Here is a 23287-nt window from a genome sequence, read left to right as displayed (position 1 = left end):
GCTGGAGGGTTGGCAACCCTCAGTTTGACTAGGACACTCCAATCAGCAGCAGCCATCAGGCAGTTCAGCCTTCCCCCGTGGCTCAGACAGGTGTGTGTGAGGAGCGCGGCAGGGCCAGGCCCGCCCCAGCCCCCAGTTCCTGCCCCGAGGGTTGACCGCTGTGTTCGCCGCGGGGTGTCTCCCGCCGCGGCCGCCCGGCAGGTTGCACCGCTCCCCCCCACCCCCAGCGCCTCCGGCAGGGCGGCACAGAAGCTGGGCGGCTGCCCACGAGGCGGGGCGCCCTGGCTGAGCTCGGCACCGCAACGCAGCCGGCTGGCGGGTTTGGCTTGTCCCTGCGCGGCGGTGATCAGCGTGAGTCACCCAGCCCGTCGGCGCGGGAGCCGAGAGCGCAGGCACCGAGCGAGCGAGGAGGGTGGAGGCAGGCGGGGGACACACGGGCTCCCCTCCCTCCCACTCGCACGTGCTGCCGCGCTCGCTGCAGTCAGCTGGAGCAGCGCCTCAGCCGATGACCTTCTCGCCCGCCCGCCGCCCCTGACGGACGCCCGCCCGCCCCCTCGCCCGCGCGGGGCGGGGATGCCACAGCGGCTCTCGGGAGCTGCTTCCACCGGGGCCAGTTGCAGCAGAGCCGCCGCTCGCGAGGAGCCTGAAAATGAACCCCCAGTGCGCCCGCTGTGGCAAAGTCGTCTATCCCACCGAGAAAGTCAACTGCCTGGATAAGGTGCTGGTCGCCCCGCCGAGGGGATGGGGCGCGGGGGCGGACGAGGGAGGAGGTGATAGAGGAGTGAGCTTGGGGCTGAGCATAGTGACCGTGAGAGTGTCACAGTGATTCCTCTCCCTCCCCCCCCCCGGTAGCACCATTTTGCCTGCCGGACTAAGTATGTCGTCTGAAATGTTGAGTGAAATAGAGCAAACTGCCTCCTAAAGCAGGCGCCCATGGGGGAGGGGGGCGATGAGAAGAGAGGTGTTTGCCGGGGTTGCTGTTTAGTCACTGGGCGGAGGGGGTGGCAGTCGCCTTGGAGAAGCGGTGCACAGTATCTTTCTTGCTGGGAGCTCGGCTGTTGCTGCAGGGAGCTGACTGATGTGGCTTAAAGGACAGGGTGGAGTGTAAAATACCTGCAGGTTGCAAGTAAAGTGCCGTACCTCTGCCTGTCACTGCGCTGGAATCTGCTCCTCCTCCTCTAATCACGAGGAAATAGACAGATAGTAATTAACATGTCATAGCACTGCTGGTGCTGACGCATTGCTATGAATACATGCTAGAGAGCCCAGAATTGAAGATCAAGATTCAAATGCCCATTCACCCATCAAGAACAAGAGGCTTTTATGCCTATTTCAGCCGACAACCCTTTCTGCAATGCATATAACAGGACAGCGTTTTAAAGAATAGATCATAGAGTCATTTTCTTCTCTCACTCCCTAAAGGAAGTTATATCAAAGGTGAAACCCCTGCCAGCTATAGCAGATTCCTTCCCAGGTTGACACAGCTGAGATGCTTCAACAGCATATCACACAACTATTCTGCTGTAACTGATAATTGAACTACATCGGGGCAATGTAGATGCCCTTTCGATAGAAATTATTCCTTTTTAATATTAGTTATCACAAAACCTGATCATTTCATAAGTGTACAAATATTAAGGTGGTGATGGATGCTCCAAATTGACACACACACCCTGGAAAGGGAGTAGTGGCTACTAGATGCAAATATTCTGTGTATTAAATGTAGTTTATATTTAGCATGCCAACATCCATATTAGTTAGTGGTTTTATCCATATAGCATTGACACTTTGATTTTGTATAATCAAAATGTGAAAATTCTGCTTCAGGTGTCCTTTAAATAATTCCAGTAAGGTTAAACTGCTGAGATCTTGGCATTCACTTTAATAGAGAATTTATGGCATTTGGAGTTGTTTCAGAAGTGCTTACAGTAATGTAAGAAAGTAAAACTCTTTAGTTTACAGAAATACTTATTTAATGTCTTAGTGGTAAAAATCCTCTCCCAGTTTGCAAAAATATTGACTCAAAATTGTATTTAAATACTTAATGTAACTTCAAAAATCAGTCCTGGAAACATCAATATTTTAAGTAACTATAATTTAAATTTCTTTACAGTATTGGCATAAAGGATGTTTCCATTGTGAGGTCTGCAAAATGGCTTTAAACATGAACAATTACAAAGGATATGAAAAGAAACCATATTGCAATGCGTAAGTATTATAAATGTCAAGTCTTGCAGAAATGCTTTTGAGAAAAAAGCTGGTGGGGGAGATTATCAGAGCACAAACATGAATTGTACTGCTTTAAAAAGTTGGTTAATTGTATTACATAGGTGTGGCAGTGCAGTCCTAAGCAGCAATGTATCTTTTAATTTAATAAAGATCATCATGTATATTGACTGCATATGCTGTTACAATATCAAATTTCAGCAGAAAAGCCCCATTCTGCAATGAGTGTGGTCAGACTCCAGCGCTGAGCCCTTTTAATTTCACTGGGAATCTGCCAGGATATAGAGGTTTACCCACACAGAGCTCAATCCATATTTAGGCCCATAATCAGTATTTCAGATACAAAAGTTTTTACTTCTGGTAAGAGTTTTACTGGGGAACTGTCAATTTTCTTTTTTAAATTTATCATACATATTGTAAAAATCCTTACTTCCGTTGTTTAAACAACACTTTGGTTTACTAAAACTGGGTAGTTTTAAATTCATTTTACTTTTCACTGTTCTTGCTGTCTGTTTTACTTTCTGCCTTTATCTCAAAATACTTAGTCAGTTTCACTTTTGTCTATACAGTAGTCAGATTCTGGTCAATCTCATTTTCTGGTTCTAATGCACTGGCACAATGCTTCTGTGTTTGGGTTGCAAATACTATAGGGGAACATTCTGGTATATAAAAAACTTTCCTATTGTTGTGGTTGTTTGTACCATGCCCTAACATTTGCTAGGTGCATTTGAGTGTATATTTTTTTTAAGCTTTAGAAACATTTGTTCTTTGCTTTTGTAAAAGGGTATTTTTATAAAAGTTGGACTAAATTTGACCTTAATATTCCTTTAAAATATATGCTCATATTGTGATCATTTCCTTGCCTATCCACACCAAAAGTATTAATACCTGAAATATTTGTCATAAAGTATCATCCTAAAAGCTTTATTTCATCAGTGTAACACTTCACTATGATCCATACAGGACAGTCCAATATTTTGTAACTAACTTATGCTTATCCTCTTCCATGATAAAATGATTTTAAAATGAATGTAAAAATCTCTGTGTACTTTTAAAATAAGAACATTTCTATAAATGTTGTTACTCTGCTGCCAAAACTTGAAGATTCTCCTTCCAGTGTGTGTAATCACATTTTAGGAATTTATTTCCTGGCCCAAAGTTTCTAGTTCTTTTTGTAGGGGCCTACCTCACATTGTGAACTCAGATCTCTTACATCATGCATGGGTAGGCTTCATCAGTAGTTGCAAGATAAAAACAGGGCTACAGGAAGTGATGTTGGTGATTCAGTAGGTGGTACACTTTCCTCTGAGTCAGTACTAAATCAATGATTCAGCATGGTTCTGGATAGTCCTCTGCTTTTGGAAGTGTTGTCTTTTGGATGAAGTCTGAAATAGAGAGAGACCCATATAGCTTGTGGTCATTACAGATCCCATGATGCTTTGGTACTTCTTGCAAGAGTACATTTTTACATGTCCCTTGTCATGGCTAAATGTCAACTCTGCTATTCTGCCCACTTATAACTTCCTAAGTAGTTTCAATTGGTTATTTATATTTAATAACCCACTCTCCAACAGAAAATTCCTTCATACTGTGGGTGCATGGTAGGTGCAGTATTTCCTCGTAGGTTCCTATGTTTCCGTTGGGGAAGCGATCCTTCAGTGCGGGAAATGCAGTCCATAATGTGTACTGAGGTCTTTCCGAGTGGGTGTATGGGGAATAAGTGCTATATACGTGTAAGGTGCTATACTTCCTGTTAGGCACTTTAAGGAACTTTGTATGTAATAGTGATCCTTAAAAATAAATTTCCTGCTCTTTTTTAAAAACAGAATTATGTAATAATCACTGTTGACAATAGTCAGGAGGAGCTAGTATGTATGATATGGAAGATCATAATTCAGAAAATGAGAGCTGAATTAGTAAAATAATGTCAGAACATTGTAAAGGTGAGTACCCATGAGACTGTAAAGTTTTCTAAACTCTGTTCTTAAATGTTGTCAAACTTGTACTGAGTTTGTCAATATAACATTAAGCATTTGCTTAAAGTATCGAGTTGCATATGTCTTGCTGTTGAACCACATAAAGCAGAGTATTATTTTTAATAGGAGTAATTTTTCTGGTCTGAACAAATCTTGAATGCTTTACAGAGAAAGACAAGACATCAGTTTGAGTTAATGCAAAATGGTATTTTGAAAATGTAATTTGTCTATTTGAATTATTATTTTTTGATTTATTAACCTTGCATCTGATTAATCACATAGTTAAAGTTATTTATTTAAGTGACACTAATATAAATATTTAGATGAGATTTACCTTCTTTAGTGTTCGTCAGTAGGAGACAGTTGAAGCTCCTGTTGAGTCAGTTCTTGCTTGATCATAAAATCTGCAAAAGAAAAACCGAATGTAAATTTATTTATATAGGCTGCTGGAAGTGCTTGACAAAAGCATTATTATTAGATAAGTAACTTAGGGCATCCATGAGTAAAAGTATGATTTATAGAAAACAGAATTATGCACAAAACATTTTAATGGAAGAAAGCATTTAATAGGCATGAAAGCCATAGTTAACTTTTTATTTAGATAAGTCAAAATGCATATAAAGAGACACTGAAATTACTGAGGTTATTAGTTCCTGAGTTAATGTATTTGCTACATTGTATTTTGAATTTTATTTTCCACTTGATTCTTACCTCTCTTCTTACTCATTTCACTAGTGTACTTACAATTGTTGAAACCAGTTTCATTTCCCCTTAGAATTAACAGTAATAAATGCTGATCAGTGAATGTGCTGACTTCAAACTGTGCTTTGTTTTATTGGGGCAGGAGGAGTGGGATGAGATGAGTTGATGGACCAGGGAGGACTAGATTATGAAATAATTTAATTCAATACACTTTGGAATAAAATACAGCTAAGCACAAATACAAGGTTGACATTTTTTATATACAAGAAAGAAATCTGTTTTAGTGGTCTGTCTGGTTTCTAGCTGATGATTTTATACAATTCTTGTGATCAGGATATGTTGATAGAAGGGATAATTTCTGCTGTACTAGAATCCGCTCAGATGTCAAGGCTATGTTTTTCTCTGTGTGTATCTGAAATTTGTTTTATATGTTGTTTACTTAAGGAGCAACTCTACTGCAAAAATTCCTCAACAGCTGTGAGGGGAACTTTGCCTGCACCATACTTAGATGTGCTATTGATATGAAAGGAAGAAGTGTGTTTGTGATTAAGGAGCTGGACTGGGATTTGAAATCTCGGTTCAGTTGTCATTTCTGCCACAGACTTCCTATGGGATCATGGGCAAGTCATGTAATCTCTTTGCCTCAGTTCACCCATCCATAAAATGGAGATGCTACCACTTCTTTTCTTCCACCCTTTATCTATCTTATAGACTCATAGACTCTAAGGTAAGAAGGAACCATTATGATCATCTAGTCTGATCTCCTGCACAACACAGGCCACAGAACTTCACCCACCCACTCCTGTAATAGATCCCTAACCTAAGACTGAGTTATTGAAGTCCTCAAATAATGATTTAAAGACTTCAAGATACAGATAATCCACCAGCAGGTAACCCATGACCCATACTACAGGGGAAGGTGAAAACCCTTCAGGGTCTATGCTAATCTGCCCTGGGGGAAAATTCCTTCCTGACTCCAAATATCGTGATCAGTTAAACCCTGAGCATGTGGGCAAGACTCACCAGCCAGACACCCAGAAAAGATTCTCTGTAGTAACTCAGAACCCACCCAATCTAACATCCCTTTACAGGCCATTGGGCATATTTACTGCTAGTAATCTAAAGATCAGTCAATTGCCAAATTAGGCTGTCCCATCATACCATTCCCTCCATAAACATCTCAAGCTCAGTCTTGAAGCCAGTTATGTTTCTTGTCCCCACTGCTCCCCTTGGAAGACTGTTCCAGAACTTCACTCCCCTGATGGTTAGAAACCTTCATTTAATTTCAAGTCTAAACTTCCCGATGGCCAGTTTATATCCATTTGTTCTTGTGTCCACATTGGTGCTGAACTGATGTAACTCCTCTCCCTCCCTGGTATTTATCCCTCTCATGTATTTATAGAGAGCAATCATATCTCCCCTCAACCGTCTTTTGGTTAGGCTAAACAAGCCAAGCTCTTTGAGTCTTCTCTCATAAGGCAGGTTTTCCATTTCTCGGATCATCCTAGTAGCCCTTCTCTGCACCTATTCCAGTTTGAATTCATCTTTCTTAAACATGGGAGACCAGAACTGCACTGAGTATTCCAGATGAGATCTGACCAACGCCTTGTATAACGATACTACCACTTCCCTATCTCTACTGGAAATACCTCGCCTGATGCATTCTAGGACCGCATTAGCTTTTTTCTCGGCCACATCACATTGGCGGCTCATAGTCATCCTGTGATCAACCAATACACCCAGGTCCTTCTCCTCTGTCACTTCCAACTGATGCGTCCCCGGCTTATAGCAAAAGTTCTTGTTATTAGTCCCTAACTGCATGACCTTGCACTTTTCACTATTAAATTTCATCCTATTTCTATTACTCCAGTTTACAAGGTCATCCAGATCTTGTTGTATGTTATCCTGGTCCTTCTCTGTATTAGCAATACCTCCCAACTTTGTATCATCTGCAAATTTTATTAGCATACTACCACTTTTTGTGCCAAGGTCAGTAATAAAAAGATTAAATAAGATTGGTTCCAAGACTGATCCCTGAGGAGCTCAACTAGTAACCTCTCTCCAGCCTGACTGTTCATTTTTCAGTATGACTCGTTGTAGTCTCCCTTTTAACCAGTTCTTTATGCACCTTCCAATTTTCATATTAATCCCCATCTTTTCCAATTTAACTAACAATTCCCCATGTGGAACTGTATCAAATGCCTTACTGAAATCTAGGTAAATTAGATCCACTGCATTCCCTTTGCCTAAAAAATCTGTTATCTTCTCAAAGAAGGAGATGAGGTTGGTCTGGCATGATCGATCTTTTGTAAATTCATGTTGTATTTTGTCCCAATTACCATTAATCTTGATGTCCTTAAGTACTTTCTCTTTTTCAAAATTTTTTCCAAGACTTTGCATATTACTGAGGTCAAACTAACAGGCCTGTAGTTACCTGATCACTTTTTTCCCTTTCTTAAAAATAAAAAGCAATTCTCCAGTCATATGGTACAACCCCTGAATTTACAGATTCATTAAAAATCCTTGCTAATGGGCTTGCAATTTCACGTGCCAGTTCCTTTAATATCCTTGGATGGAGATTATCTGGGTCCCCTGATTTAGTCCCATTAAGCAGTTCAAGTTTGGCTTCTACCTCACATGTGGTGCTTTCTACCTCCATATCCTCAAATCCATTAGCCCCCTGCCACTATTCCTAAGCTTTTCATTAGCTTCATTAAAAACTGAGGCAAAGTATTTGTTTAGATATTGGGCCATGCCTAGATTATCCTTAACCTCCACCCCATCCTCACTTCTTCTTTCTTTGTTTTCTTCCTGTTTGTATGGCTATAGAATCTCTTACTATTAATCTTACTATTGCTAATTCCCTTTGCAAGGTCCAACTCTGCTTGGCTTTTGGCATTTCTCACTTTATCCCTACATGTTCTGACCTCCAAAAGATAGCTTTCCTTGCTGATCCCTGCTGTCTTCCACTCTTTGGAGGCTTTCTGCTTTCTCTTAATCACCTGTCTGAGATGCTTCCTCATCCAGCTTAGTCTGCAACCCTTGCCTGTGAATTTTTTCCCCTTCCTTGGGATGCAGGCTTCAGATAGTTCCTGCAACTTTGGCTTGAAGCAATGCCAAGCCTCCTCTGCCTTTAGATCCATGAGTTCTTCAGTACAGTCCTCTTCCCTAACCAATTCCCTTCATTTTTTAAAGTTAGCCCTTTTGAAATCAAAGACCCGTGTCACAGATTTGTTTTTGTTTATCCTTCCGTTTAGTTTGAACTGAATTAGCTCATGGTTGCTCAAACCAAGGTTGTCCCCTACAACCAGTTCTTCTGCAAGATCCTGACTACTCACCAATACCAAATCTAAAATGGCATCCCCTTCTGTTGGCCCAGCAACTGTTTGATGAAGGAATCTGTCAGCTATCACATCCAGGAAAATCTGAACCCTATTATTCTTACTAGCACTAATCTTCCAGTCTATGGGAGATTTTAAATTTCCCAGATATAATCACACAGTCCCAGTAGTATTTACTTCATTAATAACATTAAAGAGATCTCTGTCCATATCCACATCAGATCCCAGTGGTCTGTAGCACACCCCAAGCATTATTCCAGGGGAAGCTCTAGTAGTTTTCTTCCCCAATGTGATTTTTGCCCAGACAGACTCTGTCTTATCCATTGCATCACTTTTAATTTATTTATAGTCTACTTCATCATTGATATACAATGCTACTCCACCACCTTTACCTTTATTTCTGTCTTTCCTAAACAGCACATACCCTTCAATACCTGTACTCCAGTCATGACTACTATTCCACCATGTTTCCATTATCCCTATAATATTTGGTTTCACTTTCTGCACCAGTAGCTCTAGTTCCTCCATTTTGTTACCCAGGCTCCTCACATTGGTATACAAACATGTTAATTTTTGCTGTTTGGCTTTGCTCACATTCCTTACACAATTCGCCACAGTCATTCGACTGCTGTTATCACCTATTAGCTTGGTATCTACACCACCCTTCCTCTTAATGTCCATTCCCCTACTCACTGCTATATCCTTTCCTATTTCATTTTCCTCCTTCTCAATGTTAAAATCAAGCGTGGAGATTACCTGGGCATCTCCCAACCATCTCCCCCAAATTCCTAGTTTAAAGCTCTCTTAATCAGTTGTGCCCATCTCCATCCTAGAAATCTATTTCCCTCCCTGTTGAGGTGAAGTCCATCCCAAGAGAACAGTCCTCTGTCCATGAATGCCTCCCAGTGACCCTACATCCCAAAGCCCTCCTTATAGCACCGCTGCCTGAGCCATCAGTTGATCATCATAATCTTGTCATGCCTTTGTTGTCCTCCTCTAGGGACAGGCAGAATCCCACTGAAGATAACCTGAGCCTCGATTTCCTTAAGAGTCTTCCCCAGACTGGCATAGTCTCCTTTGATACATTCCAGTGAGAATCTAGCCGTATCATTTGTTCCCACATGAAGGAGAATCAGTGGATTCTTTTCTGCTCCCGCTAGGATCCTCTTCATCCTCTGGTTCACATCTCATATCCTAGCACCGGGCAGGCACCACACCCTTCTGTTTTCCGGATCAGCTCTAGTTACAGGCCTATCTGTTCTTCTCAGGAGGGAGTCCCCAGTCATGTAGACCTGCCTTTTCCTGGTGACAGTGCGATTCTCCAGCGTCTCCCCTGTTCTTTCTGGCTGCAAGTCCTCTTGTCTTCTATTCTCGCTTTCAATCTTCTGCAACCCATCCTGGAGCTCCCTGGGGCTCTTATTTGGTGGTATCTCCATTGGCTTATCCACTCTTTGTACAGGACTAGCTGCTCTTCTCTTCTTCCTTGCCCTCCCATCTTCAGTTACTGCTTGCTGCACCCCTTCTTCATTTTCCAACTCCGCAAACCTGTTCCTGAGCTCTATTTCTCCTTCACTAGCCCGTCTTTTCCTCTGCCTGGTTCTTGTAGTTGCATGCTTCCACTGGCCACTTTCCTCACTCAGCAGTCTCCCCTCAGAGTTCTTTGGTCCTGCTTCCATCTGCGAGTCTGGGCTTTACCCTTCAGCCTCCTCATGCCTTTGCTCCATCATCTGCTCGAACCCCCTTCTAAACTCAACCAGAGTTTCCATCTGCATCTCCAAGCCCCAGATCTTCTCTTCCATCAGCTGTATCAGGCGACACTTCATACAAACAAAGCTCTTTCGTGGTATCCCCTCCAGGATTATGTACATCCCGCAGCTTCCATATCCAGTCATCTTCATTGTCTCTTCCACTGCTTGGGTCACTACCACTGCTGCTTCTGTATCTGGCATAGCTTCCTCACTATCACCTATGTTCTGTCAGTGCAAGGGGAAAAAAAGCAAAAGAACACACACCAAAAACCACCCCACCAAAACAAACCCGCAGTGACCACCGCAACAATACCAGAACCCTACACACTCCCTCCGCAAACTCCCCTTGTAAACTCCCACTCAAACTCCTCTGTTTGCAGCTCTGTTTGCTGGCTCCTGGCTCCTTTATTTAGTTTGTAAACTCTTTGTCCCTTACTGTTGACATGTCTATACGCTGGGTGCTTCAGTGGCATTACAGTTCTTGTAGTTATGCTGCTGTAGTGCTGAAGTGTAGATGTTTCCTACATTGATGGAAGGGGATTTTCCTTTGATGTAGTTGACCCACCTCCTTGAGCAGTGATAACTAGGTCGATGGAGGTCAGCTAACTAGGGCTCTTGGGTGTGAATTTCTCACACCCTTGAGTGACATAGCTAGGTTGATCTAAATTTTAAATGTAGACCAAAGCTATTTGTTTGTACAACGCTTGGAACCAATAGAGCTTTGATCTCAGTTGGGGCAATTAGGTGCTTTCGTAGTACATGTAATAATAGTATTTTAAGTTTTCATTTCACCTAATTCACATTCCTCTACAAACTCTCATAAACGTAAGACTTTTTTTTTGCTGTCTAATACATGGGACACTTGACTGTCAGATCTGGGTTATAATTTTGTTCTGCCTTTGATGCGCTGTGTGATTTTAAGCAAGTCACTCAACATCTCTGTGCTTAATCTGTGAAATGTGGCTAATGATGCTTACTTTTCTAAGATCTATAAATGAAAAGTATTATAAAATTGCTTATTGTATATAGGCAACCATAGGAAGAAAACCCATCTTACCTTTTTCTATACAAACACAGTGCTGATTCCATGCAATGGTAAATAATCTAATAATTGGTGCTAGGAAGTAAATAACATTTTGGCAGCAGCTGGCTGTACATAATACTTCTGGAGTTTGCTAAATCACTGAATCATCTGTGATCATGATATGGTGACCTATTCTTATAAATATTCATTTGTGTAAAATTAAAAAGTGAATCTCCAAGGTTTGCTTTTATTTTTTTTGCAGTGTAGTTTGTCTGCTTTTGTAAGTTAGATTTGCATTACCTAATTTGATAGAAAGAAATGTATCAGGCAGTTTCACCAGACCAAAATATGAGGCTATTTTTTAATGCGAAGCATTTTTGTTGTGTAGAAAATTAAACATAAGCATTTTTTTGGCATGAGCTTTACCCTGATGATGAAAATGGATTTCTGAGTGTTTCTAGAACTTTAGCTTTCTTTTTTTTTTTTTAAGTTATGTTTCTTTGACATATTTACACGAACATATATTTGAAAGATTTTGGCATGAGAAACATTAGGTTACAATTTTATTCTGTTACTAGAACCAAAATTAAAGTGAAGAGATGAGAATATAAAGGTTCTTGTAATGTCTATTGGGAGGCAATATAAAGTTCTAGAACTATCTAGAAGCTTACATGGGATAGGGAGTGGATGGGATTAATTGGTAACTGGAAAGAGAGGTGTGGCTAGTGCATGGACTCCACTGTATTTGGATTTTGTACATGGAGGATTGAATGTGAAACTTCAGAGGGCTTGATTTCCTATAGGCAGGAAACTTCTGGAAAGTGGCCAGGATATCTACTAACATGGTTCTAGATAAAGCTTATTTTTCAATGTTGAATTCACTAGGTGATTGTTTCTCATTCTACTTGTAATAAAAGTGAAAGCTACTAATCAACTGTAAATGACTGACTGACTGATTAATAGTGTTTAATCAGTAACAAATATTAGCCTATGTATTTCTGACTCAGTATGCCTAAGATTGAAAGAAATAGTAGGAAACAAGAAATTGAATGGAATTTAGTAATGAAAATAGATAATTCCTCTAAAATAATATATAAATACGTCAGGAGTCATGGAGAAGCAAGAGAGGATTTGTGCTCCTCTGGAAAGTGCAGATAACCAATTTATTTGGATTCTTCCTGATCAAATTATTTTAGTGATGTGAAAGAACAGAATGTTGTTTGATCCTGATTGCCATAATTGAAAAATAGCTTTGATTATGATGTAATTTCCTGTTCTAGGCCATCTAACAATTTTTGTTCATCAGCTTTATTTTGGAATAAACTTTGTTAGTCACAGTTATTCACAAATAGCAAAAAATCAATTGGTGAATATGCAAAAAACAACTAGCAATCTCCTCCACTCCTGCCACATCCCATCTAAAAGACAAAGATTTAAATTTTCTTACCAAATTGCTAACCTTCTTTTAAGCTAACAACACAGTCTTCAATATACCACAAAATGAATGGTTTAAAGGAATTGACTGAAGCTTTTAATATATTCCTGCAGACAGACTTAAATGTGTAGGTCCAAGGCTAGTCACTGTAACTGAAGAAAGAGGAGAAAATTAAGGAAGAACTTAGTCATCGTTGACAGTAATGCAAACTATTTGTTCAAATGTTAGAAATAACCTGATATCTACAAGCTTCTGTGCAGGGAAAAATGTATTCCTACCTAATTCTATAAACCTTAATTTGAAAACTGAGTATATATCCAACTTGCTGCTGGCGGCATTCATCAGTGAAGAGAAAAGTATGACAAAACAGGGCTTTGCCATTTGCTCAAACAATGGAAATAAAATGGAAAAGATGAGAATGTCTTAGGTACAATTGTTTTGAAATTTCTGACATATGAGTGTTCAGCACACTTCTTGTTGAAGACAACATGATCCTTAAAACACATTGTGGAAGTTCAAAACATTTTCTGCAACCACTGCATCAGCTTTACAGATGTAGAGGAATTAGAAAAAGAGGACTGATGCTCCAACTTCTCAATGACACTTGAAACTCTTAAGAAGATTGTGGTCCCAATTCTGGGTCATGTTCCAAACCCCTTCGTGTTTCTGTAGTGGTGCAAAGGGTCTGGAAGGCTGCCCAAGTTCAGAGTTTCCTCTATGCATGGGAGAATCTCCAGCTTGTGTAGGTCCAGTGTAGCCAGCCCTACACCACTCCTACCAGTTTTCTCCATTAAAGGAGGTATGATTGGAGCTGCTGCATTGCCCACTTGGTGTAATTGCCCCAGCGTCCCATTAGAAGCTGGCAGAATTTAGAACAGTCCTGTGACAAATAAGTAACAATATGCAGGTTAATTATATTTGTATGAAAGTCTGCAAATAGCACAATATCTTATGCTTTAAACCAGCAATTCTCTGAGAGCCTTACTGTTTTGTCAGTTGGTCAGTAGTACTTTCTGTCAGTTTTGGTGTTTTGGGTTGAATAAACACACACCGTTTTCAACATTCAAATGGTTCTTTGTCATCAGAGTGTGTAGATCAGCAGTTTTCAAACTTTTTGAATTGAAGCCCCCATTTGAGTTACTATTTTTGGTTGCGCCCTCTGAACCCAGAGAAAAATAGACACATGCAAAAGTATGCTTGATAGCCCACTCATAAACCTAACAGAGACTTTGGCACAACTTTAATTGAATTACCTATACACCTGTAAGTTTCAAATACACACGTGCACAGCCATGGCTTCCTCAGCAACAGGCTGCTTCTCCCTTGCAGCCAGACTGCACCGCTAGGGGAGGGCCAATACCTACCCCTCTGCCTCTCCCCCCTCAGATTTTCAGGGTGGGGAAGGAGCATGTGACAGTATCTGGGGGTGGAGCCAGCTCTGGTTGCGGAGGCTGCTGGGAACGGAAATTGGCACAGTCGCGGCAGATGTTGACACTGACCCACAGGCTGGGTGGCCTGCTGAGGTGCATCGGGGGGGTGGAGGTGGCTCTCTCTCCTTGCTCCAAATGGAGGCTGGCCCCAGCCCCACCGTGCCTGGCTGGCACAGTATTCGCCTCCCCCACTTCCTCCAGCTCCTCTAGTGGTGAGCGCCCCCACAGTTTGAAAACCTCAGGTGCAGATAGTTTTTTCAGATAAGTAAGAGTGAGTATGTGGGAGAAATAGAGTCCCTCAGTTGCTGTAATTACAGGAAGAAGAGTGAATGTTCTTAGCAATATGTGGATATTGAGAGAGAATATTAGAACACTTTGAGCAGGAATTTCAGTAATGGAAAGAACTCTTTTGCTTGCCAGTAAATCTTCCATTGCTGATACTCAGTAAATTCTTAATGTTTATTATCAGGTTTAACTGTGGGCAGTAAGGGCTAAGAATCTGATCAAGATTCACCTTAATTGTGTTTCCTAAAATACTTACATAGTAGAACAATAAAAATGGAGAAATTTAGTTGCATGAGTCAAGCATTGATAAGTGGAAGAAATAGTGAACATCTGCAATTCTGTATGATGTCTGATGGTGTATTCTGCTAGTGGTATTGTCACTTGACTCTATGGGCATTGAAAATTCTAGATCACTTCAATTCTCATTTTTTGTTTTGCGAAATGTCTTTTTAATTCATCTTCACTTTGTCACATTTGTAAAATCCATGTTGCTGTATTAATATGGTTGTTGGCAATTCCATTGTGGTGCTCTGTATTCCAATGCTGATACTTTATCTCAGAAGATACTTTCTTATGAATATTGAATACGATAAACTCTGTATTCTGTTATGAAGGAGAATATTCCAACTTTGAGTCCCCTTGAGTTTTGAAAATGGGTGAAGTTGATGGAAAATGACAGCATCATGGTGATCGACTCATAGTGGTAATACATATGCAGGGCTATTTACTTGTTATGTCCTTGGAAATTCTCTTGCCGTGATACAGATCACACTTTTGGAAAGCTATTGATAATAATGTTCTAATTTGTAATTGTTGGGGTACACTTACAGGAATCTCACTAGATTTAGTGATATTAGGCGGTGACTTATACAATTGACATACAGTAAAACTGGATGCTTTGAGTGAATTCCTGAACTCCAGAATAGCATTAATTCATTGCTTAAGTACCATCAAAGTCTAAACCTTACTAGTACAATGAAATTTACTTTTTTAGTTTGCAGTTCAGTCAAACTCTTCTCCACTATGCCACTTCCTCTCTTGACATTGAGAGAGGGGACCATTCCCCTCAGTGATGTAGACTAAAGGGTGTAGGCTAGTTGTCCAAGTAACTTTTATTGGTACTGATAGAGGTGCTCTGAACCATGGAAGCTGAGAATCCAGTGTAGAAACTTAAAACCAAAAACAAAAACCCACCTTCTGTTCTCGGTTGCAGTAGAGTTGCATGAAATATATGAAGCTATTTGGCTTCATATTATTTACATTTGAGGAAATGATAGTATATTTTCATCAGTGTTGCAGTGAGGAACATCATAGTGTAGTTTTCAGTTAAAAAAATACTTCTGAGACTTTTGGCCAATGATTATACCAACTATTTCAAAGGATTACCTGGAAAACAGTTCCCGCTTCAAAGTATTTCTTAAACGAAGGAAATAATTTTCTGTTTCTGAACAATTTTCTCTTTAAGATTTTGTTTCAGTTTCCAGAAATTCCTTGTAGAGCAAATGTTTGGATGTAGTCTTTTACATTCTAAAACTCAGAATGGCCATATTTTCCACATAGGTACACTGTTTGATGACAGATTTACAAATTACACATAATTTCACACTGTTTTAATTTTTAAGGGTAAAGTTATTTCATAGTTTGTTACTTTTTTAGGGAAATGAGAAGACTAAATGATATGGTAGTAAACTGTTTTATTTTCTTCTCAGTTTTACTCATAAAAAATAGGGGGCACTGCTTTTGAACTTAATTGAAATACACTGGGTTTACATGCGCTTTGGGGAGGGACAAAGTAGTAAAAATTAGATTTTTTTTTTAACTTAAAAAACAAAAAGGAGAGAGTGCCTCTCTTAAACAGTGAAAGTTGGCCTGTATTCAATGCAGTAAATAGTGTTCACATGTTGTGTGGTAATGATTACTTTAATCTATGAAAGCAGGGGTTTTGGAATTCTTGGTTGGATTTGTCAGGATATTCAAAAGAAAGGGAGCTATTATTGGGACTACTACCAGCAAAAACTGCCCAGTAAAAATGGTGTTTAACACAAAGCAAAGGACATTAGTACTAATTTAAGCAGTAGTCTTTCCCAGGGAGATATGTTTGAAATAAATCCTTGATATAAAAAGGGTCTGTGAGTTTCATATATTTGCCTATGCCTTTTTCACTTTGAGTATTTAGTATGAATTTTTCAGAAAAGCAGAAAAGAGAGACAAAGATAGCTGATGTGGACACAATGGAAAATGAGGACAAATGCATGTGGAATTAAGCCACAGGCTGCAATTTTTATTAAACTTTAACACAGGGAAAGAGTGCTACTTGCCCATCACTCATGCTCTCCTACACCAGGCATTTAATTGGTTCCAGTGAGGGAGGTTACAGGGCTCCTTACCATATAACTTGTGGTAGGCATTCCTCAACCTACCCCACCAGGACTCAGCTCTCTCTGAGACCTAGCATCCCCCCCTTCCATGAGTGGGACAGAGGATCATAAGGGTGAGGACCTTAGCCCATGAGGGCCATAAGGTCTCACCTTATCCCACGAGCCCAAGGCCCATCACCAAAATCCCAGATCTTTTGCCTCTGGGAACCGTTCATTTTATCCTTTTAACCACACTGCAAACCAGCTGCAAGTTGCGAAAAATTAACAACTCAACCCAAATACCTCAGTACCACCTTCCTATTTAACCTGCTGTAGCTTGAGGGTGCTGTGAGGAAGGTGAAAAACTCCCTGGTCCTCTGCCAATTGGCCTATGGGAGAAAAAAATTCCTTGACTCCCAAACTAGTGATTGGCTAGACCCACAGCATTTGTCAGGCCAGATTCCCATTCCTAGTTCAGGGTGGGGCTGCTGGAATGGATCTGAAAGACGTTCCACCTGGCTCCTGCTCCAGGTAAAATCCTGGGAGCTGGGGAGTGTTGGCCAGTCAGTACCCCTTCCCCACAATTGGCGAATGGGTACCAGAAACTCCCAGCGGGAGGAGGTATCTGGTGTCCTTCAGCAAATGTTTCCCTCCCTTACTCCTTGGACTGTCCTCTTTCATTGCTGCTCCCATCAAGTTCTCCCACCCATTGAGGCTGGTGGGTGGTATTCATAACTGGTATTAACATAACTTGGCTACAGATTTGTTAGAGGGAATGGAGAAAGTTTCACCTTCACTGTTCTATGTTAAATGAGAGAAAATGCCATAGAAAGATTTTTAGACAAAATATGAACCAAAATATATAAAAAGGATGAACAATCCTAGTAAACTAGACTGAAGGAAAACAACTACTGAAGAAACCTAAAGCACAGACACCTCCAGTTACATAATAAATTGTGAGTGTGGGTGTATGCACGTGCATGCATACACACAGAGAAGGCAAAGAGGGAGGGAAGGGAGCTAAATTTTTATTCAGCCTTTTGATGTGATTATAAGAGTAGCAAATGCTAACTTTCTCAAATTGGAAATGTTTTTCTGGCCTTTCACTGAAGGGGGTCTTAATATTTTAAGATAATATTTTAACTAGGATCACGTAATGGTTTTTTGTTTACCATGAACACCATTTATTTTGATGTTAAGATCCTAATTCTTTGGTTGGTAAGGGAAATTGAAAACGCAATATGTCTCCAAGTAAATCTTTCACTATTTAGAGTAAACTCTTCTTCATATCTCTTACTGTAGATGTGACAATTAATTTTGGGACCCAGATTGATAAGGATGAGTGAAACTGAAAAAGAGAAGTAGAAACAAATAGATGAGCTCTGTTTCTGATTGATGCAGTCTCCTTCATCCTTTACCTCTTTTATCCAGCTAAGCTACAGTTCTCACCAACTGGCAGAATCCTGTTAACTCTTTATGTCAACAACAAGGTCAGGAAGATAAATGATTGAAAGTTACTGAGTTCATAGTAAGTTTCAGAAGCACTAGATTGAGTATAATTTCCTAATTTGTCTATTACATAAAGCATGCAAAGTGTTCCAATGTCATGGTTACCAGATAATGCCTCTACAGAAGGGAAAACGTGGACAAAAGAAGGGGGGAAAGAAGATAGTACTGTGAAACTTCGCACAGTAGTTATGCTTAAAATTTTTCCAATTGTTTATTCAATTTAAGGTACATTATAAACTTTATTTTAGTGCAATGAGATGATGAAAAGTACCATTCTAGGTCATAGTAAGTTTGCAGGTTTGGATTTAAAATTTTGAACTTATTCATGAATAACAATTAGGGCATAATTTGAGAATTGCCTTTGGAAAATATTGTCAAATGCTGCAAATAATCTGGGGTCTGTGGGCTGGTAGGCCCCATTACTGTCAGAGGGTATTGTGTGAATCCTGGCAAACTCTAGAATTATTTAATAGTTCTATCTTAATTTACTAGCTCAAAAATTTTGGATTCACATCCAGACATCTGAATTCAGACCAGTGATGTCTTGTAAGCATCTACCTGCTCTAATCTCTCACTTTGAAGACTTTCTTACCTATAGTACTCATCTTTGAGAAGGAGAGGCTTAGGCGAGTAGTGTCTCTGTGTTCCTAGCAGCGATCAAATGCTTAAATTTGATGACCCAGCTGCTGCTGCTGTTCCAAGACTCATTTGATTCAGCAACAGGGAATTTGCTATTACTGGGCAAATGGCTATGACAGATATCTTCCCGTGGAGGATGATACTGTATATAGAAAGCATAAGCAAAAAGGTAATCTAAGCTTGGCATGTCAAATAAGTTTATAGAGAGAGAGATAATAGCATTTTTTTCAGAGTTGTAGGAAGATCCAAAAGAGAGGGTTTTAAAAAAATCCAAAATTATCACAGAGTTCAGTCTAGTTCCCTGTCTAATTATCTCCATCTAGTTCCTTGTCTTCCAAGAGGAGGGCAACTTTTTCCCTTCATTGCATACTCCCATCCTACCTATCCCTGCCAGCTAGAGCCAGTGCAAGAGTATTAGGCACCCTAAGCAAATCTTCAGCCTTGTGTGCCGTCCCTCCACCCCCACAATTAACTTTTGAAAAAGAATATCATGCGTTAATATGAATAAAAATTCTGCATTTATAATTACAGATTTATTTTACATGAAAAAGAGAGAATATTATGATAATGATTGTACATTCTCATTGATCTTTCTTTTTCACTGCTGAAGCCTGTTTCTTTACCTATGTAGTTTCATGAATAATTCATTCCATTTTTTTGCCACCCATCCCCCTAATTTTGCCACTCTAGGCGACCGCCTAGTTTGCCTAGTGGTTGCACTGGCCCTTCTGCCAGCCTTCATCGGCCAAGTTTTAAACTTCCAGACAAGTACCTTCACTTTTTCTACCATGCTGCACCCTATGCATAAGAGAACCTCCCTGTAAACTTATGCAAAGACATCCCATTATCCTCCTTCAAACCCATCGTTAACTCTTCTCATATGTGATGTCTACAAAAATCTTGACATGATTTGGCAGCTGGTGTGCTGTGATTGCTGTCTATCATTTTGTACAGTGTTACTTCATTATTACCTTGTGCTTCGCTGTGTCTGTTGTTATCCCCTTATTGTGTCTTGTCTTATACTTATTGTAAGCTCTTAAGGCGGGGACCATATTTTTGTTATGGGTTTGTATAGTATCCAGTATAATGAGATGGTGGTTCACAATTGGGGTACTAGGCACTACCACAGTACAAATAACAACGCTTTCCATATCAGAGAGATCAGATTTCGGTATTCAGTGTAGGCTGATCTCAAATTAATCCTCTACAATGATGACTCTGAAGGTTATTAACACAGAGCTAGTCACACATTTTTTAATGGAACAGTTTCCCATGGGAAAATACAGTTTTGTCAAAATTTGAAATGTTTAGTCGGAATGTGTTGATTTCAACAAAATTTACCAGAAGAATGTTCCAAATCTCAACAAAACCAAAATCTTCCACAAAATGGAATTACCATTCTCCTCCCAGCTATAATGTTTGGAATTCTTGAAACTATAGTGGCAAACATCTGGGCTTCTGCTAGACTTCCTGTTTGGGCCCATTCATCTAGCCTGATGTACCAAACATGGGTATTAAAACTCTCTTCTGCTAAGGGAATGCTGTGGCTGCTTACCTTAGACAAGGTAAAAAAAAATTACACCTGATATTATTGTCTGTCTATGAAGTGCTGTAGTTTAGCGAATATATCTAAGGGCTGGTCTGAATTGGGAATTTACATGGGCAGAGCTATGTCACTCAAGGGTGTAAAAAATCCACATCTCTAAGCAACATAGTTAAGTAGATCTAACTCCTGGTATAAACAGTGCTAGGCTGATTGAAGGAATGCTTCCGCTGACCTAACTATTGCCTTTTGGGGAGGTCAATTATATACGCTGATGGAAGAACCCCTTCCTTCTGCGTAGGTAGTGTTTATAGTAATCGCAGCAGTAGCTCTGTTGCAGTGTTTTAAGTATAGACATACCCTGGGAGCTTATCAGCCTCTGATTTTATTTTCCATTTATAAGGTATATGCTGTCTCATTTTTTAGAAGGCTGAATTTGAAATAATGTATTTTCTTCTTTATAGGTTTAATTAGCATTATTGACTCTATGATTCTTTAGCACTGTTGATTATTTAAACATGCCAAGAAATTCCAAGGGTCATGGTGGATTCTCATTCACTGACCATTTTAAAATCAAGATTGGATGTTTTTCTAAAAGATATGCTCTAGAATTATTTTGGGGAATTTTTATGGCCTGTCTTTATAGAGCAAGTTAGACTACATGATCACAGTGGCCTCTTCAGGTCATGTTTTTGTCTCTTAAGAATTCTCATGATGTTTTTACTGATATGTTTAAAACTTGTTTGAGGGAAGTCCTTAAGGGAGGAGTTACTTCCTCGTTTTTTGTTTTTGCTTTTTCTTGGCTCTTTAGGTATAGCTGAATGTCAATTTGGAGTATATGCTAGATACTGTTCTAGTCCCAGATCTTTAGTGCAAAAGTAAGATACTGTTTCAAACAGAACCTAGGTATCTACTTTTAGTCTAATTCTAAAGTTAGGCAAAGACTGGATTTCTAAGTCTGCCCAGCAGTACCATGCAGGTTTCCATGATCATAAAGTCCTGATCTATCATGATGTTGCATATGTTATTTTGCAATGTAAATACATTTTTGTTGTTTAATGAGCGCAAACAAATTCAAGCTGAGACTAGACTTACTCATGTTTACTAATTTATAATCATATGTATGCTCTCTTTGATCTGGATCAGATGAAGGAATTTATAAATGTGTATGTGTCGGGGGAATCAATGGTATTTCCCTGTCCTGCATTTTCTCTTTTATTGTGGTGGAAGATTCCACTGAAGCTGTAGAATATTTGATTTATTATTTGAAATATAAACTAACTACTCGATACACAATAGAGTTTCTTTGTGTTTGTATAAAATGATGGTTACTAATTTAAATTGGCAATATTTGACTCTCTTTATTACTGTTTTTTTTTCTGTTTCAGTTTAACTGATGAGAGCATTTTTACTGGATATTTTTGTCTTTGTGGTTTTTCAAAAAATTATTTTTAAACCAAAAAGAGAGAGAGGTGATTTGATATTTTCTTATTTTCAAGAAGCAGGAATATGCACCATGAAAGCATTTACATTACTTTCATTCCAGTAATCAAACACATATACTAAAGAAATATCTCTTTTGGTAGTGGCAGGTCAAGAAGTAGATGAACTCAGGGAGGAAAATTAGATTGGTATCAATCAACATATCTCCAAAAATAGTCAAGCATCACCCAGTTATTCAGCAGTGTTCCCAGGGCAGTAACTGGTTAAAGATGAGACTGTTATTGGTCAAGGAAGTCTGGATCACATCTGCAGTGGATACAAAGGTACTAGATGGGACTTGTGGGTGGAGAAAGAAATAAACAATTGAGCTGAAGAAACTTCAGCTATACCAGATTCTTTCAGTTGTTTATCGAGATTGGAACTTCATAAACAATTCTGTTGATGAGCAGTAGGGTATAGAATCTGGTTCATTCTGTGTTATCTCTGCTGTGCAAACAAGTGAAAAGCAGTAAATACTTCTTGCCACTAAAATTCTTACCACTAAAATTAGCAGGTACAGTCAGAGTGTAAATACACATAGGGAGCAGAACTTACATAGTCATTTTTACATAGGATATATCTATACTGACGATGGCAAAGTCGCCGCCGTCAGATCGACCTATCTGGATCAATTGAGTGGTCAGTGAAGACCTGCTCAGTCGATCCAGAAGTCAACGCTAGTAAACCACCCCCTGCATAGCGCTGCGTCAACGGGAACATGGTTCCCGTCGGCGCAGTGCAGTGAAGACGCCATGCAGAAGGGAAGCATAGCAGTTGATTGGGAGTTACACAAGCTACTCTGCATAGCTTGCGTAACTCCTGTTGACTGCCGCCGAATTGCCAGGTAAGTGTAGACCAGGCCATAGTCATTTTTCAGTGTATAATCACATTTTTAACTGCCAAAAGGTTGTCATGTTAATTATTTTATTCATTTCTATAATGCCTCTCTTTGCCATAGTTGCATGCATATTTACATAAAATACATCACTTATAGAAAACGGTTAGGCAAAAATACTATTTAAAACAATAAAATATCTTTTGCTTGGTAGTATAGAGCTCCTCATGCTCTTGGAGGACAATTATAATCGGGGCCCTGGATTGAGAGTTCCTTGTCATTTGCTTAGAGAGTTTAAAGAACATCTTGATTTATAGTAGACAATAGAATAGGGTTAAAATATTTCAAGTTGTCTTATGAAGTGTACCATAATATTTAGTTTGGTTGCACACCACTATGAAAGAGCTCTCAGAAGAGAGGATCCTGAAAAGTGCTTTTTGTTTCTGATTGTTGGTGGGAAACTGTATCAGCTACCTCTGGCATCTCCTTAGAGATTCCCATCATACAAAGGGACTTGTGCACCCAATACGTCCGTGAAAAGTAATCCAAGTAGGACAGTATTTTCTCTATGTTTTATTTTAGTTTGTGAAAAGAATTAGGAAATAGAGCTATGGGAATAAACAATATTTGATTTGGTGGCTGAACTGAAAAATTGAAAAAAACCCAAAAACATTTCAGATTGACCCACAACAAAATGGTTTATTTTCCAGTTTCTTTAATCTTTTTAAAAATAAAATTGCAGGAAAATTCTGAAC

The 23287-nt window shown here is 39.6% G+C and overlaps 1 protein-coding gene across 2 annotated transcripts in view; it reads left to right on the top strand.

The window, feature by feature from the left end:
* The first annotated feature begins 298 nt into the window (after positions 1-298).
* The window catches only part of NEBL (nebulette), a 382486-nt gene continuing 359497 nt past the window's right edge, over positions 299-23287 (top strand). The window contains exons 1-2 of one of the 2 annotated variants that reach the window (XM_067562349.1): positions 299-718; positions 2114-2208. In XM_067562349.1, the coding sequence (XP_067418450.1) occupies positions 650-718; positions 2114-2208 (164 nt within the window). In that variant the 5' untranslated portion in view covers positions 299-649. The remainder of the gene's footprint in view (positions 719-2113; positions 2209-23287) is intronic. The other variant, XM_067562348.1, reaches the window with a different exon arrangement.

The sequence above is a fragment of the Emydura macquarii genome, unplaced genomic scaffold (genome assembly GCF_026122565.2).
Source record: "Emydura macquarii macquarii isolate MOO-44397 ecotype Brisbane River unplaced genomic scaffold, CSIRO-AGI_Emac_v2 contig_2422, whole genome shotgun sequence".
NCBI lineage: Eukaryota > Metazoa > Chordata > Testudines > Chelidae > Emydura > Emydura macquarii.
Note: the sequence above shows the minus strand (reverse complement) of the source record. Positions and strands in the feature narration are given on the sequence as shown.